This window comes from Mastacembelus armatus, chromosome 8 (assembly GCF_900324485.2).
Source record: "Mastacembelus armatus chromosome 8, fMasArm1.2, whole genome shotgun sequence".
Taxonomy (NCBI): Eukaryota; Metazoa; Chordata; class Actinopteri; order Synbranchiformes; family Mastacembelidae; genus Mastacembelus; species Mastacembelus armatus.
The window spans coordinates 7,928,564-7,947,710 of NC_046640.1; the positions used below are offsets into that span (position 1 = coordinate 7,928,564).

Here is a 19,147-nt window from a genome sequence, read left to right on the forward strand (position 1 = left end):
ACAGCATCAACAAGCGAGTTAGGGGAGAAACAAACAACCATGATACCCAGAGAGATTAATCTGCTTTACTGCCAGTCCTCAAGAGCAAAATGAGAGGGAAATTCATTGTGAATACAACTCCCAGCTGTAAAATCAGCTCATAAACAGCATCGGGTTGCATGCAGAAAAGTGCTGAGATAAAGTCTGTTCCAATCTATGAGATAAGATAAGTTGGTGAAACTTTGCTCAGAAGCTCTTGGCTTCAGTAATATCAGGTGAGATGCCAAGAGGTGGACCCCCGTGTAAACGAGAATGTTAGCTGGAGAATATATTCAGTTAAGATCTGTGAAGTGCCTGTGTTCAACATGCTGTGGACTGTAAGTCTCTGCCTCCTCTGGGCCTCATCCATCCTCAGCGCGCCAGTAAACAAACAGAGACAGAAGGTGCTGCTGGTCTCATTTGATGGTTTCCGGTGGGATTATGACCGTGATGTGGACACACCAAACCTTGACAAAATGGCCAAGGATGGAGTCAAAGCCCTGTATGTCACACCTCCTTACCTCACCATCACCAGTCCTGCACACTTCACCCTCTTGACAGGTAAAGTGTTTCATTTTCTACAACATTGCTTTCAGTCGGCAGTGGATCTGCATATCATGGCAGAATAGGAAACCACTCTGACTTTACTTTGTGAAGACTGAAAAAAGCCATGGGAAAAAGGAATTAGTTTTAATTGAATGTCCCAGGGTCCAACAGCTTTTATAGCTGAGTAAGATGATTATGCTTGGATGACTGAGGGAAGAATTCTCTGCCCCCTTTCTTATTTTGACTCTCAAATCATCAGCGCCAGCTAAAAGAAATTTAACTTCCTTGAAATTAAATTCCTCTAATCTCTGAAGTTGGTCGTAAGACCTTGTCCAAAAGCGTCATGCCACTCAGCCTGTTAAGTTGATAGAATATTTAATGTGAATGTGTCATGCTATGAATAATGAGCGCAAGCCAACTGATAGTGATTCTCTTCTGTAGGCCGCTACATTGAGAATCACGGGGTAATCCACAACATGTGGTTCAACACAACCACCAATGTGAAGATGCCTTACTATCCCAGTCAGTTTGTGAATGAGTGGTGGGACAATGGCACTCTGCCTATCTGGATCACAGCGCAGAGACAGGTCTGTGCAGCACAATTTCCATCTTATCACTGTGAGAGTCTGTTTTGCTGCTTTCAGCATTGGAAATGATTTCTCTTGACAAAACACCCCTGGAAGCCTGCTGAATGGCTTCAGGTAGATTTCTGCAGTTAAATTACAAACTGTTTAGCAATGCATAGATGTTAACTGCATCCAAAAGACAGCTGTTGTGGGGTTGTCTAAAAAGCTTTCGGCTTAAAGTGTCAGTTTAAATTCCATCAAATACTGATTTGATTTGCTTGTATGTTTACCTACGGTATGAACACGGTACGACCCTTGGCAGGCTTGTAAACCCATCACGTACATGTGTCATATTTATGTGTGTCATATTAATGTGATCTCCTTTTCCTGCTATTCCAGGGGCTAAAAGCTGGCTCCCTTCACTTTCCTGGCACAGCTTCCAGTTACCAGGGACACGTTGCTATGGTGCGGGAAGTAGAGCCACCGCTTTACAACTACAAAAATGAGACCGCTTGGCAAGAGAACATAGACAAGGTGATGGGCTGGTTCACAGATCAGGATCTATCCTTTGTGTCCCTGTACTTTGGTGAGCCAGATGGTACAGGCCACAAATATGGCCCAGACTCCCCAGAGCGACGAGAGATGGTCAAGCAAGTTGACCGAACAGTGGGCTACATTCGACATTCAGTTGAACAACATGGGCTGACTGACCATCTGAACATTATTGTCACATCTGACCACGGCATGACCACGGTGTATCGAGGTAGTCTTGTGCAAGAGATCATTCTGTTTAAGATCCCAGGCTTCTCATTCCATGACCTGTCCTTCCACCTTGTGGACTATGGACCCTCTGGGATGCTGTTGCCAAAGCCGGGCAAGCTGGAGACAGTTTACAAAGCCTTGAAGGGGGCTCATCCACACCTCCATGTGTACAAGAAGGAGGAGATGCCAGAGCACCTACACTTTTCCAAAAATGATCGTATCCTTCCCATTATTTTATGGGCTGACCCTGGATATGTGATCAGCGGGGTATGTACCTGCAACACTGTAGACAAATATTACAGAGATACTACTGTGCAGTGTTATCACTTTACTATGAGGCTGCAACAGTGTTCAGACATGTCAACTCATATGTGTTGACACTGTTGATGGGGGTTTGGACAGATATGAAACATGTTGGAATTTTAGAAATACTGACAGACATGCTGGAAATAGCTTTTGCCCACTGCAGGTACTACTGATTTGCCCTTTAAAGCAAACAGTCATGTGAGATTGACATTATACCTATTAACATGCCAGGTTTGTGAGCTTGAGACAGAAAAAGATGATGCAAAATGTATGTTTAATGCTGTTATAATACTGGTAACTTATTAACAATAGTTGATATTTAATATGATTACAACCTATAATCACAAGCACTGATACACTGACACAGATAAATAGGCAGATGAATATTCTGTATGTGCCAACCCAGAAATATCCTAAAGTCTTGATTACAGAAATACATAAATTACCAATTGCATTTTGTTAATAGTAATTTGTGAAACTGCACTCTTTTCAACCAGGAATTCCTATCTTAGTACATTATAATTTTAATCAAGTGCATTTGCACGTCCTTAGGATAATCCAAGCCTGGCTGATGACATGCAGTGCTCTCAAATGCTTCATGAAACTATTCGTGCCTCAAAATTCCAAATTAGCATTTTCATTTGGCTTCACACTCAGTCACTCCACTGTGCAGCAACTTTTCAATGGAAAGTGTCAGTCAGAACCATCACAACTTAATTTAAAGTGTAAATGACTGAAATCATAAAAAGCCTTCAAATGCTAAACATGAGAAAATAATCACCCCTTTGAATCCACTGATGAAACAAGTTATCTAAATTTGGTTACAACCATCCATGATCATGTCTGTATTATATGACATCTCCTTTTTATGTTGATTTATATCCTTTCTGTTTGGTTCCACAGAAGGATAAACATGTTGCGACTAAGTCAATTAGGTATGCTAATGATATTTATATTTATGCCACATTTTTGTTGGCATGAAACTTTATATATATATAGAGAGAGAGAGAGAGAGTATAAAATATATATTATATACTACTAACTTATGAGAGGAAATTATGTCAACTTAATATATGGTTTTGCTAGTATTTTCTGAAATTGGAAATTTTAGAGATAAATTACATTCTAATTTACTCACTTTTGATGACAGTAGTCACAAAGTGAAAACAGAGCTATTCTAGGAAACACCTCCTTCAGTTGGCCAATATCTCCCTCTGGTGACTAAATAAGAGTAGGTCAAGGTATATGAACTCTGTTGCTGATAAGGCCCTATTACGAAATCAAAGGTTTATAAAAATTACAGTCTAATTGAAACAAACAAACTGGATTGTACTGTGTGTCCTTGCAGTATTTCCCGGTTCAGTTCAACAAGGGAGAGCATGGCTTTGACAACCTTGAAATGGACATGAAGGCTTTTTTCAGGGCAGTGGGTCCAGCGTTTCACAAGAACCTGGTGGTGGGGCCATTTGAGACTGTGAACATCTACCCCTTGATGTGTCACATCCTGGGCATCCAGCCGGAGGTCAATGATGGCCACCTGAATGCTACAAAACACATGCTGGTGGCTAGTACAACTACTCAGGGTGAGCTTATCAGACTAATGAGCCTCTCCCCATGGCCTTGAAAGTGTGTCGTTCCAACACCTGCTCCTTCATTATTAGGCCATTCATTCATCATTTCCAACGTCACACATGTCCAACTCAGATCTAGTGCTATTTCAGGTTAAAACTAGAAAGCTGATCTTGTATTGTTCATGGTGACTTCAGTAAACACTCCTCTGTCTCTGTTTTTCTTGTTTCAGATAAGAATGTGAATTTCCTACAAAACGCCTTCACTGGACTGGCTGCAGTAACTGGATTTCTTGCTGTTGTTTTTGTAGTAGTGATTTCCTACAAAATATTCCAGATCAAAAGCAAGAATAAAATGTAAGGACCGAGCACTTTAAAACTTTTATGTCATTACGGTTTGTCTCCTGAATGGTTGGCATTAGTGGTAAAATACTTTTTACTTTAAGACTGCTTTTAAGAACAAGATTTTTTTTCTCTTTTTTCTTGTGTTTCAGATCAGGAAGTTCAAAAAATCTTCCAGACAACAAAAATGAAAAACAAACAGCATTTTGATGATCATGCAAAAAAACAAAAACAAAAAGAAAAATGTAATACCTCAGTGTGAGATTAAGCAATAGCCGCCTGTGGACAGTCGTCTGGCTAAATTCACTCCATGTGAGTAGAGGAACGATGTGAACAGCCCAGGAAACAAGAACAGAGTTGTGCACATGCATTTCTAAGTAATTCTGTTTGAAACTGGAAAACATATTTGTACAAATTTAATAAAATAAAATATCTATATCAGCTATCTATAACTATCTATAATATCAGCTGTGTTACTTCATTTAGCATTTTGTTGAAGTGTTGCAGTGTGTGAAAAAGGTTTAATATGTAGGCTATATTACTGTGTCTATTAGAAATAGTTTAATTAATCTTTGAATGAATGTGTTTACTTGTGGTTGTATTGCTGTTCTATCCCACATGAACTTCTTCTGAAGCCATAAACATAAAAAAATAGGCTCACATTGTAATTGCATTTATTAAGCTATTATAAAACCACAAGTAAAAAAAGGCATTATAAAAAAGACAACAATGCAAGTTTTAAGTGAAAAAAAATGTGATTAAACACGTTTAAAATATACATTTTAAGATCTGGCTTGAGAAGAAAGTAGTGTTTATTTTAAAACGTTTATGTCTCTACTTTCACTTAGAATAAGTGAACATTTATACGACCAGACGACGGTGTCTGCCAAGGGACATATTTAAGCAACCACATTCTCATTTACCCGCCTCTACACGCGCAATAGCGTCAAGTTATTTAGATCACCCCTACACTTCCGGTTTCAACTTTCAAAATGCTGAACAAACTATGTGTGCTGTCCATCCCACACTATTATTTCTGTTTTTGTCCTTATAATAAATGAATGACATCCTTGAATTTCAATGTTTACACAATGGAATGTCAATATTATTATGTTTTGTTTTTCATTGATTTCATTTCATTGACGATTGTGGCTAAATGTGAAAAAATTAAATATGCCATGTTTGTTCTAAGCAACCGATGTAAGTCTTATAAAAAGAAAACAGCTGACATTGACAGTTCCCAGATAAGTTCCCTTATTCCTCGACAAGTGCGACCTACATTAGTCTTTGTATGATATTCATTTCATATATAAGTTCTATAACAACCATTTGTTATATAGTCAGGCTGCATGTTTAACATTAGACATGGAAAACAGAGAAATTGTCCTTCTACGCTAACTTCTTTACACTTCTTGTTCACTAACAATTTATAATTTGCTATATTTATTGCAATAAAAAGTTAAAAGTTATTATATATAACATATATTATACCGTCAAAAGTGATTTCTCACCTAGATATTGCCTCTGTAGACCAGTTCGGTCATTACCCAACTTCTTAGACAGAAAGACCTTTATTTTGAAGGCAAGCCAACGAGCATCCGGTCCAGGCGGTGCGTAACTGTGTGCGTGAGGACGCAGCGCCAGGCTTTTGATAAAGGTTTCTTATTCAGGGCCAAGGCAGACATGGAGGAGCTGAGCGCCGTGGGGGAGCAGGTTTTTGATGCGGAGTGCATTTTAAACAAACGCCTGAGAAAGGTCAGAGCTGTGAAACATTGAAAACTTTTATCCGCATTTTTCTGGCGGCCGTTTGCAAACGACCTTCCTGTGTTGGTTTTCCTTTCAGGGAAAGTTGGAGTTTCTGGTGAAGTGGAGGGGATGGTCATCCAAGTGAGTACAAGTGGTGCTGCTCAGCCCCGAAACAATGAAAACAACAACACCGCGTCGCTTGTTGCTTTTAGTGAAACTGTTGACAAAACGGTGAAGGTTTTTCCTCCAAAGCTCAGGAGAGTGGTTCATTTTTCTCTGTAGGCAATTTGTTCAAATGCAGCTCACAATTGTGCTTTTAGATTTCCTTTCTTTTGTTCAGAACGCTTCAAATTTGGGAATTTAGCAAAAAATAAAATAAAAGACTTTTTTTAGGCAGCACGGGTTTTATTTGTAGCTTTTTCATACCTCTGTTTAATCAGATAGTCGTGGTGTGAAACTAATTATATTGCTGATTTTTAAAGAAGTTTTTGTGTGTGTGTGTGTGTGTGAGTGAGTCGGGCTCAGAAACCAGTGCAGCAGTGTTTGATCGTTGAGTCGTAGCTACATTATATCGCGATATATTTGTTACATAACCCAGATACTGAGTTGAGCTGTTGTAGTCTTATCCTGGTTTTACATTGCTGCCCTAAAGGCTCCAGTCTGACTTCATTTCTTGTCACTTGCCCTTTCTCTTCACTCCACATTGTAGCTGTAATCCACCATCAATGCAGACTACTGACTGCCAGCTCCATGTCTTTCTGTTAGAACCACATCCTTTGTGTGTGTGCGTGTGTGTGTGTGTGGAGGGAAAGGGCGGGGGTTGATTATTTCACTGGTGCCTGCTGATCAGAAAAGGCTTTTCAAAACAAGTGATGAGGAGAAAAGGGCAGATGCATGTATTTCAGAGGTCTTAACAAAAAAAGGGCCTGTTTTTAGGAAGTAGTGACACCTGAACTTGTCCTGATGTACAGGTGCAACAGAGAAACAGCTGAGGGTTATTTTTGCTATATAAATGACATTTCATGCTGTGCCATAACAGCACTTCTCATAAATTTCAGATCTCCTCCAAAAATGTTCTGCCTTCCTGTTTTTTTTTTTATGTTCTGCTTCTGTTCGGTGAGCAGTCACGGTTTCACCACAGCTGTGTTCAAAGTGGAAAAAGAACAGCTATTAAAAAAACGACACAAAAACTGAATCTTATTTGGTAGCTGAGGGAGACGGTGAAGAAGAGAGGTTGCAAAATACCATATGTGATATTTCACTGAAATGGTCTTAACTTTCACAAAAATTGCCCACTCATTTTTCTAACAGCCCCATGAAATGGATCACATCTTCTGCTTTTCCCGTTTTGGACCTCAGATCTTACCCCTGATGTTCCAGAAACAGTTTAAACCCAAAGTACACTATTTGTATTTTTTACTACATTAATTCTAAAAGTACACAATAGTCTTTATGGCTGTTCTGAATGGCTGCAGTTGGAGGGGGGGGGACCTTGAGAGGACAGGTTTTGATAACTGGGTGTACCAGTCGCTGTGTAAAATGGGTGTGACTGTCAGATTGTCTGTTTTGGAAATTTACAAAAATTGCTGATTTGCATGATGCATCCCTCTGAAATCACTGTGGAAGCTGTTTTACATTCTGTTAGGCCTCAGTCTTAAGTCAAGAAACATTAACAATTCAAATTGTTTACATATAGCTCTTTTACATAATGCCTAATGTGTTTGTTAAATTAGAGTGTGCAGATCTGCAGGAGACATCAATAGGTTGATATGCAAGGAGAAAGACCTCCTAAAATATCTCTTGCTTCAGTTTGAACTGATATTAACATATAATTACAAGATCCTAAATGAGCTTCTCTATTGAGCACATCTAATTGTCTACTTAAAGTGAAGTATGCTAAATCAAAACATCACTTAAATACTAGTAGTATTTAGTTGTCGCTATGTTTTGAGGTAACTTGAATGATCTTCCTTAGCCACCACTGATAATAATAATATGAATTAATAATAGCATTTCTTATAGTGAGTTTGAGACTGCTGGATTGTTCTGTTCCTGGAAGAACAAACTCTGTTTAAAGGAACCTTTCTAAATTTCAGGTCACTGCTGAGTGTAGAGCGTACATTTAATCTTGCTGGGTCATCACGCTCCTTTGTTTTGACTATTACTGGGATGTGTAACATTCTTTGTGTCACGTTGTTTCAGACACAACAGCTGGGAGCCCCAAGAAAACATCCTTGATCCAAGACTGTTGGCTGCTTTCAACAAAAAGTGAGTGTCCTGATACAGATATTAACACAACAGACTTCTATGTTAGACGTTATAATCAGCTTCTTAACGCACAAACACACGTTGAATAATATGATTCATTAAATAACATACTTCCCCAGCATTTACAGTATCCATAGGGCTTTAGGCATTATGTTGAATTCTTTGTCAGACAGGGGACTAAAATCTGAACTCTAGCAACCATTCTTCAGACCTCATTAATATAACTTCGATGCAGTTGTAGTCCGATTAATATGTCACATACTTCATATTTATATTCAGTGTAATATACTGAAAAACTGTCTGAAATTTTTCATAATTAATTGATGAATACTCAAAAAATGCCCCATAAGCATCTGTTGATTTTTTTTTTTTTTCCAGAGAGCAGGAAAAGGAGCTTCTGATGCGTAAGAGAGGGAAAAGGCCAAGAGGACGGCCACGGAAAATCCTGGTGAGTGTAATTCAAAGCAGAACACCACTCGCTGATGGCTTTGCACAGTGTCTGATATTTGCCGTTTAATTTAGGAAAATGTGCCTGAAGTTCCAAAGTCAAGCAGCTCTTCGTCTGGCTCGTCATCATCCACTGATTCCTCATCGTCAGGCTCGTCCTCCTCCTCCTCTTCAGACGATGATGATGACGACGATGACAGCAGCGTTAAACCGTCTAATCCAAGTGTCAGAACACGAGACCTTGATCCTGTCCCTCAGAAGAAAGCACAGATTGTGATGGCAAAACAGGAGCCCCCAAAGAAACGAAGCAAAAAACCTTTACCCCCTGAAGTGAAGGAATTTCAGCAGAACAAGGGCCCTCGCAAAACCCCGAAGGCAGCCAGAGACATAGATCTCCCAGGAGCAATCAAAAAGCCTGTTCATCCAGCAAGTTTCACCTTCATGGGTTTCCATCGGGGTTCGGCCAGAGATACAGTGGGTGGTCACAACAGGAGCTTTCTCAGCCAGGGTGCGGCTGTTAAAAACTCCATGAGCTCTGTGGGATCTGGCAGGACAGTCCCACCTGCTTCCTTCTCCCTGAACAAATCCAGCCAGAGCAGGAGTGTTGCTGAGGGTAAAGTGTCCATCTCCAGTGTGAACAGTGGGACAAGTCTAGATCTGAAAACAGCTGCTAGTAAATCAAAAGGGGTAGCAGCTTTGAATTTAAATACATCCAAACACCCCATTCAAGGAACAACTCAGCATACACTAAGCTCCCCCAATGGACAAAAAAAACCCCCGCCCCCTGTCTCAACACCACAGAGAATACCCAATGCAAAAACCATGGCTTCCATGCTGTCTAAGAACACCTCCTCCACTCATGGATCTGGCCTTCAACCTCTCAACCTTCAGAACAAACCATTACAAAACAACGATGGCCCTGGAAGCGGCACAACCCCAGTGTCAGGTCTGAAAAATGCAACAAACCCAGCAAGGAAAGCTACTGTCACACAAAACCAGGAGTATAATTCTCTGAAGAGTCCTGCAACACCTGGAAAACCACAGGTCAGAAAGAACCAGTCTGGATCAGATAAGGCAAAGGAGGCAAATGAAATACAGACCTCCAGAGTCCAAGGCAGCATGCATAAATCCACCACAGAGGTCCCAAGCCAGCAAGAAAGATCTGTCTCCAGAGACAGCAAGAAAGCCAGAATGAATGACATGAGCACAGGTGAAGAAGAGAGCAGCTCAGACTCTGACCAGGATTCTTCCTACACCAGACAAGATTGTGCGGTGGCAGTCCAGAACCAGGACTGGAAGCCCACGCGAAGTCTGATAGAGCATGTGTTTGTAACGGATGTCACTGCTAATCTAGTTACTGTCACAGTCAAGGAGTCGCCAACCAGCGTGGGCTTCTTTAGCATTCGCAATTACTGACAGGATTCAAGACACTGCAAACCAGAGGGCCTTTTGAAGCAGACGGAGCATTTGAGTTCGAACAAACTAGATAAACCTTTGAATTTCTGACTTTGGATCATGAAATGGAGGTTCATTTGCTCTTGATCTTTTTTTAGTAAAATGAAAAGTTTTTAGGTTTTAAAAAAAAAAGTCAGTTATTGATTGTGATTATTTATTTTCTTATGTCTACTATTATTCAAGAAATGGCAATGCAGGAAGGGTAATGCCCATAGAGAGGCAAGAAGCTGCATTTTTGCCTTGCCTGCTAATCTGAAACAAAGATGTCTTTATGAGTACAAAATTCCATCGTTACTGGGGTCCTGGAAAATAAATTATAGTCATCATAATAAAACTACAACGCCCCAAGTAGGTTACTGAATCTATATGAAATCTTAGCATTCATACATTAATTGACTTTAATCTTTTTTGTGTTTTTCTGATGATTGAAATTATCCACTTTATAACATACAACATAGCTTGTCTTAATGAAGAAATTATTAAAGCATAGGCATGTGCAGGAGGGCTTACTCTTGTAGGGGGTACTGGACATTTAGTTGATGTGTCAGTTGTGAATCCATATCAAATAATAGCCAATGTTAACCAGCTTTTAATTCTTAGTTTAGTATTGTTTATTGTTACATAAATTGGCTACCTCTGTTTTTCCAACATTTGGTGCATTTCAAATGCTCAAATGCATTTCATGCTCTCTTTTTCCACTCCATACTAATGTATATTCATTCCTTCTGAGGCAGCCAAACCTTTCCCATAAGCCATCATTGTGTCCATATAATTGTTTTATAAGACCTCTAATGTATTGGACTTTCGTGCTGTTTAAACATTTGTTGGTATCAGTGACCAGCTCAAACAGGAGACAACTGCTTTGTTTCTTCGTAATGAAAAACTATCAGAACTGGCTCTAGGTTCCACGCCTTGTTGACCTGTGCACCACATTATCGCCTCAAAAAGAGGTTTCATTCCACACTGCAGCCAGTTTATCAGCAACGTTTTCGGGAGAAAGCATGTGGGGAGTCAGATACAGTATCTCTGTTCTTCTCCACCGCTCAGATAAGACTCAGTCCTGGCTGAGGTTCTGCCTTTGCATCAGTTCTGTCCTCACACGGGGTATTCACCAACAACTTTAATCTCCTCAGGCCTGTAATTAATGCTGACAAAAGCCAGGGAGAAAGTCCTTGTGTTGACATGGCAGGACAATCGTTTACTGTACACCTGACAAAGCTTCTCGCTCAATCTGTCGGAGCTTCCCATGCACCTTTGACATTGCTGAAGGCAATTGCTTTCAAACCCCTGTGGGAAAGGTTGGGTGTGGGCAGAGCTTAACAATAAACTGCTCAGCATTGTTTGTAGCTGTCCATAAAACACCAGATTTCATTGTGCCTGTTGCAACTAGGGTTCCATATGCCTCAAATGTTTTGAGATGTGTAAGTAGCGAAATACCTGATTTATTTTTGTTTTCAGCTGCAGACATCTCATTTCACCTGTCTGCATGGGTTTAGGAACTGCTGGCCTTGGCCTCTCAGAGGGAAAAAAAAAAAAGGGTCTTTATCTGACGCAACGGAAAAGAAACCACAACAATATGCGCTACTTTCTGCTCCCTTGAGAGGGGTTCAGCAACAAAGCACTTTGACTGAACTCTTCTGTCTAATCCTGCTCTGCAGACTGTGCCTTTCTTGCTCTCAAAGACTAAACACAAAGGCATTACCCCAAAGATAGCTAGAATTTCAGGTTGTTCAATAAAGATGTACCCCTAGAGCAAAGCATTGAGACTGTACCATTTTTTTCATGCCCATACTGTTTTGAAATGGAAAACCTTGCTGGAAGACTACATCACTCATGTAGAGAAGAAATATGGATACTGGATGCCATATTTGAACAGTAACTGGTTTAGGTACAAGTTAGAGAAGTAGTTTCCATTCAGGATCAGATGAAAACAGAAGGGGTGCTCTGTCATATTGTGTGTTACAGGTTCAAATGTTGGTGCACAGCATTTGGTGTCTTTTTTTCAATAGCAATCACAGAAATCCAATAGGCAGTAGGTAAAGATTAGTCTAGGTTTAGTCAGAAATGTCATTTATCACCACAGTGTGATAGGCTGTGGGGTAATGCAAGGTGTTTATATAATTTTGTTTTTTTATTCTATCTGCTTTTCTTAATTGAAGGAAAGAAAGAACTTTGCATAAATGTTGCAGCAAATATGTGTTTTTAGGTCTACTAATCATTTCAGTGGAACGTTGTTCTCTTTACACTATTTATTTCAAATTAAGCGCCTTTCAGGGTAGGACGGTGTCATCAATCTTTGTATTGTGCCACTTGTCAAAGTGACTAATAAATGGTACAACCTTATGTCTGACTTATTTTTAAATAATAACCAACATTTGCTAGTTCCAACTTTTTCTAGTTAGTCTTGTTGAGATTTCTGTTTATAATCAAACAAAACAAATTAAAGACCCCACACTGGGCTCTGTATTGGTATTTTTTCTGTTTTCTAACACTTTGCTAAGACAAATCAATTGAATAGACTGACTGATAATAAAAAACAACATGAACAGTAACAAATCAACATTTGACTGACTTTGTCTATGAAAGTTTCAACATGTCAGTACATTCACCAATATAGGATGTCAAGTCGATTTGATCTTTCATTTTCTGATGCAGTATAGTTTTAGGAGCAAAGCTAAATAAGTCAGTTTAGGTAATAACTGTCCAATATGAAGAAACAAAATGATTAAAAAACAAACATTGGCAGGGATTTCAACATCTCATCTTCATAATGCCTCATATACACACAATGTAAGAGCCACCAGATGGTGCTATTGTACTTGAAGGTAAAGACAGCCAGGTGCGCACCAATTTCTTAATCAAAATTATGTCATATGTTAGTTTAGCTTAAACTGAATAGATCTTACGGTATGCATGAGACAAACTCAAATTCCTGAGTTTATACTACCCACAATAGCAACATGCACAAGAGAGGACAGCAGTTGTTATTCCACCACTCTGATCTAGACTAAAATAGTGATAAATACTGGATAAATTCCCACCATGACTTTCCAGTCAGCCTATGCTGTACCTCCTGTTTAGTGTTAATTAGCAATACACATAAAAGCTGACGATTCAGCACTAAACAATATTTCCACTATAATAATATTCCAGCATGTAAATGGTACCTTTAAACTGCATATGGCCTCGGTGGCTCATCTATAACTACAATTTCTAATTTCAAGAGAAATGTACATGCTCTCTTTTTCCACTCCATTTTTATAACAGTGGAAATGGATCTACATGGATCTGACATGTCAGCAAGTTCACTGTATGGCCAGTGGTTTAATTTAAGTCCTAATTGATTTGCCTTGGGTCTGTAAAAATACTGAGTGTGGGAATAACTTGGCTGTGCCACATCTTTGAGTATCTAACCCTAATACACCTGTAGTATCCACTGAGGACAGCAATCTGCTGCACTGGAGGCAACTGCAGAATATCTCAACCTTTGATGTGATAGTTGTTCAGACAGCGTCTCAGTAATGACATAAAGGAACTCAAGAAGTGGACAATACAGCTGATCTATCTTGTGGTTTTGCCAGTTTCCCATCATTCTTCAGCTTTGGCGATCCAGCAGCACTGACCTTTTTGTTGTATTGATCCTTAGCAGCTGGTGTGACATTTTACCTGCCTGCACTGTGCATGGCCTCTAACCATCCTGGAAGTGCTATGTTCTTTCTGTTGAAATAACTGCCTGACTAGTCAGCTCACAGAAACATAATAAGTAATTTGACAATGTATTAAGTATTTTTAAATGACAAAAATTCTGTATATTGTAGGCTTCAGCTTGACCTTTATTTCCAGCATACTTTTTTCTACATCATTACCTACTGAGTCTCTTTGGGGTTTTTGAACTGTTCAGACAAAAGCATGCAAATGCAAGTTGACAACTACAGCTCCAGCAACTTCCAAAAGGCATTTCATATACCAAAAACTGAAGTGATTAGTGAAATACAAGAGCAATAATAAGTGTTATATTAGTTACATCTCTATAATGTAGCACTGGTGATCATGATGCTCTGACAAAAAGATCGTGGTGTTATCAAAGGTTGGCAGCTTTCATTATAGGCAGAATGCTAAAAGGTAGGCCTATGTCTTTTTGTGTGTAAAAACTGAATCTGCAAACTAAGTAGAAAAAGGTACTTTCAAATAAATGTAGTGGGAGTGGCCCTGTGATGGACTGGTGACCTGTCCAGGGTGGACCCCTGCCCTTCACCCAAAGAGAGCTGGGATAGGCTCCAGCAGATCCCTGTGACCCTGGTTAGGAATAAGGGGGTATAGATGATGGATGGATGGATGGATGGATTACTATTGCAACAACACATCATCAGTAGGGTATGTAGGGGATGTAGTAGGAGAACAAGTACAATATTCCCACTGAAATGTAATGGAGTCACTACATAAATTAACATAAAATGGAAATAATCAACTCACGTGCAAATTATCTCAAAACTTAGTGTGGGTAAATGTACTAAGTATTACTGCATAAAATGTGGCAAAGTGAGGGAAGTCGTGTAAAGAGTTCATTTTTTGTTTTTGTTCTCTTGAAGAGACTAAATGAACAGGCGCGTCTGCACACAGACGACCCTCTCCTTCTTTCACCACCCCTGCATTTACACTCTTAAAAACACTGTCACACAGTCTGCCTAACTGACAGAAGTTATCATTACACAAAGTGCTCGATTCCATAATTTATAGAGGTCCCCATCCCAGTCATGTGGAATTCTCCCAAAATAAATTCAAGTAAACATTTATGCGACAAAGAGGCACTCACAGTGGCTTGGTATGCATAAACAGTATGAACAGTGTGACAGTGTAAACTCTACCCAGCACACACACACACATATGTATAGATATGTATACACACACACACATATACACAACAGCCAAGCCCTGCACTGCAGGCTGGGGTTGGAAGAGATCCTAAAATCACCGCCTTACCCCCCAGCACCAATACACCAACCCTAGTCCCTGACACCCCCACCACACACCTGACTCCTGGCAAAAAAGACTCACTCCAATCCATCTTCCATCACAAAAACACAAACCCCAAAACATGTTTTGAAAAAATGTTCAGCCAGCTGACCTCCAGGGGATGCTTGATTTTTCCCCAGGAAACATAAGATGTTATAAATCAACCAGCTCTTTGCCTAAATCTGACGTTTGTTTTAAAGCCAGAATTACATTTTTTTTCCCATGATGCATTGTTAAAACCAAGCAACTGATACAAATGATACATACAACCAAAGATGGATGGGAACCTAGATTACTTAACGTTTTTATGAGTAGAAAAGCTTTTACTTACTTTGCACAAAGAAAACAATCTGTATAACATAAATTAACAGTGTAAGTATGATCAACATAAAATCTTCTATTCAAATAAAGCACACATCAGTGCTTCTCTGAAAATACAATGGATATTCTGTCTTTCTGCTGCTTTGTGATGGCTGCATACTTTCTGCTTTCACTGACCAGGATCCAGGCTGGATGTTGAATAACACAGGAATTTAAAGGCCAATACAGATATTGATAATTCATGTGATCTATTTGTATTTGTATTTGGACTTCTCTGTACCTTAAGTATAGTAACCAAATGGGGATGGATGTGTTTAAAAGTCCTGGGATAGTTGCTATTCGATTTCAAAGGGAATGTTTAGAAACCTGATCCAACCCTCAAGTGAGCATACCTTCTACACCCACATCTCCCTCACCCCTCATTCTAAATCACTCCACTGGAGCAGTGTAAACAAACTTCAGTTTGCTCTCTGATATTGAGAGGTTAAGACAAGCGGCAATCCTCCACTATGACAACACGGCCTCAGACAGACGATGTCATCTGTCTTACCTCACTCTCCATCCATCACTACGCCGGAGTCGACATGTCTGACAGTCCCACTCTCGCTTTTCTCGCTGGCACAGGCCTCCACATCTGTCACATTTTCCTCCAAGCTTACTTTTATTACAGCACATGAACTCCGCCTCCTTCCCTCTGAATTCACGGACACCTGAAGGGCAAGCAGGCAGCAAGAAAACCTATTGATTAGTCGTGGTATCTCATGTCATCCTTACTCCAAAACACTTTTTCAATTGCCACTCAGCTGCCTGCGAAAAGCAAGAAAGGAACATCAGAGAAATATTATACAAAATGAATTCATTTGAAGCTTTTACTTAAAAAATGTAAATATGAAGTAACTACATGAAGGAATGAATGAATGAAATTAGATTTTTGAATTTTTGAATACAGTTTGGATATTATAGATTAAGAACTATAAACATTTCATTTATACATTGTGAATTATTGAGCTGACAACATGAGAAATAGTAACTTGATGCAGAAAGAAGACTAAAATAATGAATAGCTCTGGATTGGACTGAAAGGGCTTAGAGCTTGTCTACAACAATATCATCCAGCTCTACAAAGAGCATGTTTGAAGGGAGGGCTAATTAAAAGCTTATGGTATCATGAACAGGGTATCCCTGATGATTTAGAGGAAGGGCAAATGCTAGAACATACAACCACACCCTTTAGTTCCTGAATTAGTCACTGACATTAAACTAATAAACACAGCTGAAATATTTAGGGACGTCACAGGGAAACAGATTGCAAATGTCCAAAATTTATCCAATAAAATGTGTTTATTATTTTCTCACTATTGGCCTGAAATTGATGTATGGAAATGATACAAGACAGTTCTTTTAAAAAGTGAAATTTTATTTTATTTTATTTTTTTAATTTTTTGCCTCCTAAAACGACCTGTCCAGGGTGGACCCCTGCCTTTCACCCAAAAAGAGCTGGGATATGCTCCAGCAGATCCCTGTGACCCTGGTTAGGAATAAAAGGGTGTAGATAATGGATGGATGGATGCCTCTTAAAACTGGATTACATAGAAATGGCATGATCTGTAGCCCAGCTGACAGTATAACTTTGGTCTGTGGTACCACAACTTGCTTAGAGAGAATAGATGTTCTTTCTTAGCACCTCATTTAATTTAACAAAGAAATATGATTCAATCTTTCCTTATTTAGAAGAGAAAAATCTAAGTATATAACAAAAAAGGTTTGATGCAATCCTAAAACTGCGATATTGATAATATAGCTGCCAGCTGGTAGCTTAGCAAACAAAAGAATTGTGTCCTTTGTTAGCTTAACTGTATGAGTCAACATATTTTACATTCGACGTGGGTTTTTTTTTAACTACCCACAATAGCAACATGCACAAGAGATGACAGCGGTGGTTATTCCACCACTCTGATCTAGACTAAAATAGTGATAAATACTGGATAAATTCCCACCATGACTTTCCAGTCAGCCTATGCTGTACCTCGTGTTTAATGTTAATTAGCAAATGTTATGCAACCCATGGGCATGGTAAACATTATACCTGCTAAACATCAGCATCGCATATGCATTTATCTCAAAATACTACTGTGCAGCCTCACATAGCCAATACCTTGGCTGCAAAATCACTAATAGATATACACATATGCTGTGCCAACTACCATTAGCTAAATAATAACACAATGTGAAAGCACATAGAAAAGGACATAGTAAAAAAAAAAAAAAAAAACAGAACAACAAAGAGTATGAAGAAGTAATGCACAAAAGGAGTTTTTGACATGAAAATCAGTTTCTTTCCCAGCAAGCAGTTTCTTTTAACACCCACAGGCAGAAATAAGGAGGAATCTCCCTCTGCTGTGAAACTGAGGTAACAAAGTCAAACTGTATCTACCAAACTGACGGTGCCAGCGGGAAGTTTGCCCTTCTGATCTTTGTATAATCTGCTCAGGGGAAGACACAGCTACTCTCCTTACAATCATCAAAGGCTGCTTTCCTTAAGTTTCAGGCTCACAGCCTAATCTAATTGAGGAGGAGTGAAAATACTGACTATTTCACAGGACAAAGCAGTGTAAATATTTGAAACCATTGCTATGACACATTAGTGGAAATGGGGTTCAAATACTGACTGTCAAACTCAATAATTTAGAAATAATCTACATTTTTAATGTGTTTCAAATATGATGAAGGTTATTTCAATGAGTTAATTGTCAAGTTGTTGCTGCTAAAAACAAAACAACTTAGAAAATGAAATTCCTCCAGGTCTTGTCAAGCTTTGCCGTTTAAAAATACTGCATTAACTGGGTTCTTTTAGTCAAACCACATAAAACTCCATAAAGCCAGTGGCACCAGGAGAGGCGCGCAGATAAATCAGCAGCAAGCCGCGAACAAGGCCCGGTGCCGGCAGACCTGTGTGGAACAGGACAACTCTATCGGTGAATTTCACAGGTCATTACTCTGGCTCCAGCCATCGCAGCCTCCAGTGGCTCTGGAGACGGCCAGCTTTTTCTCAGAGACAACAGCTTACTGGGCTTTGTGCTAGCTAAACAAGCGTGTCTGTCTCACAGCAGTAGATTAATGTCTAGATAGAGGGTTTGCTCCTCAGGGAAACCTGTAGAGGACCCATCCATCACCTTTGGAGGCCATTACACAATAACAAAATAACAAAATCTGAGAGAGTGGCTCATTGACTGAACCCTGTCCTCTGGGGCTACAAAGAGAGGTAGATAGTGAGAGAGGTTTGGAATTAAGTCTTACCAGAGAGGAGAGGGATCAATTTCCCCCAAACCAGAGTGAATATATAAAAACATCTTTTTATGCTCGACAGGATCAAACAGAGCTGATAGCTGATGGATCCAAATAGTGTTTAAAAAACAACTGCTTAAGTCTTAAGCATTTTATAATATAATCAGCTCAATAGCCATGGCATCTACTTGCAGTGAAGGTCATAAAGCATTTTAAAGAACATTTGCATTGAGTGTCATCTGTGAGACATTGCGTGTGGTAAACACACAAGCTCTTGGCCCTCCACATAAATGACAGTAAACAACACAGAATTGCTGGCTGTGCCCCCCACCCCTGAGGAGAAAGGGGTCACACAAACACAGCATCTCACTGGCTCTTAATTTGTTTAAAGCAGCCCATTCAAACAGGATCCCCAACAGAGAGAAAATCTCGTTTCCAAGGCTGTCGCCATGGCTCGAGTCTTGTTGTTTGGGAAGGAGATCAAGACGCTGCTGACGACTCAGC

At 39.6% G+C, this 19,147-nt stretch overlaps 2 protein-coding genes across 2 annotated transcripts; both read left to right on the forward strand.

The window, feature by feature from the left end:
* Positions 1-317: 317 nt before the first annotated feature.
* On the forward strand, positions 318-4,393 carry LOC113141314 (ectonucleotide pyrophosphatase/phosphodiesterase family member 7-like). The gene is made up of 6 exons (XM_026325645.1): positions 318-579; positions 1,006-1,151; positions 1,530-2,159; positions 3,547-3,781; positions 4,000-4,123; positions 4,261-4,393. Exons 1-6 carry the CDS (start codon positions 345-347, stop codon positions 4,316-4,318), a joined length of 1,428 nt encoding a protein of 475 aa, XP_026181430.1. The 5' UTR covers positions 318-344; the 3' UTR covers positions 4,319-4,393.
* A 1,380-nt stretch (positions 4,394-5,773) lies between these two features.
* On the forward strand, positions 5,774-12,367 carry cbx2 (chromobox homolog 2 (Drosophila Pc class)). The gene is made up of 5 exons (XM_026325871.1): positions 5,774-5,863; positions 5,952-5,995; positions 8,057-8,122; positions 8,501-8,570; positions 8,645-12,367. The coding sequence occupies exons 1-5, from the start codon at positions 5,792-5,794 to the stop codon at positions 9,983-9,985; spliced, it is 1,593 nt and encodes a 530-aa protein (XP_026181656.1). The 5' UTR covers positions 5,774-5,791; the 3' UTR covers positions 9,986-12,367.
* The last annotated feature ends 6,780 nt before the right edge of the window (positions 12,368-19,147 follow it).

Bases quoted from the DNA above. Each gene is read 5' to 3' on its own strand.
- cbx2 (XM_026325871.1), top strand. From the start codon at position 5,792: ATGGAGGAGCTGAGCGCCGTGGGGGAGCAGGTTTTTGATGCGGAGTGC. The intron at 5,864-5,951 runs GTCAGAGCTGTG...TTTTCCTTTCAG, and splicing joins TAAACAAACGCCTGAGAAAG to GGAAAGTTGGAGTTTCTGGT. The intron at 5,996-8,056 runs GTGAGTACAAGT...ACGTTGTTTCAG, and splicing joins TGGAGGGGATGGTCATCCAA to ACACAACAGCTGGGAGCCCC.
- LOC113141314 (XM_026325645.1), top strand. From the start codon at position 345: ATGCTGTGGACTGTAAGTCTCTGCCTCCTCTGGGCCTCATCCATCCTC. The intron at 1,152-1,529 runs GTCTGTGCAGCA...CTGCTATTCCAG, and splicing joins GGATCACAGCGCAGAGACAG to GGGCTAAAAGCTGGCTCCCT. The intron at 4,124-4,260 runs GTAAGGACCGAG...CTTGTGTTTCAG, and splicing joins ATCAAAAGCAAGAATAAAAT to ATCAGGAAGTTCAAAAAATC.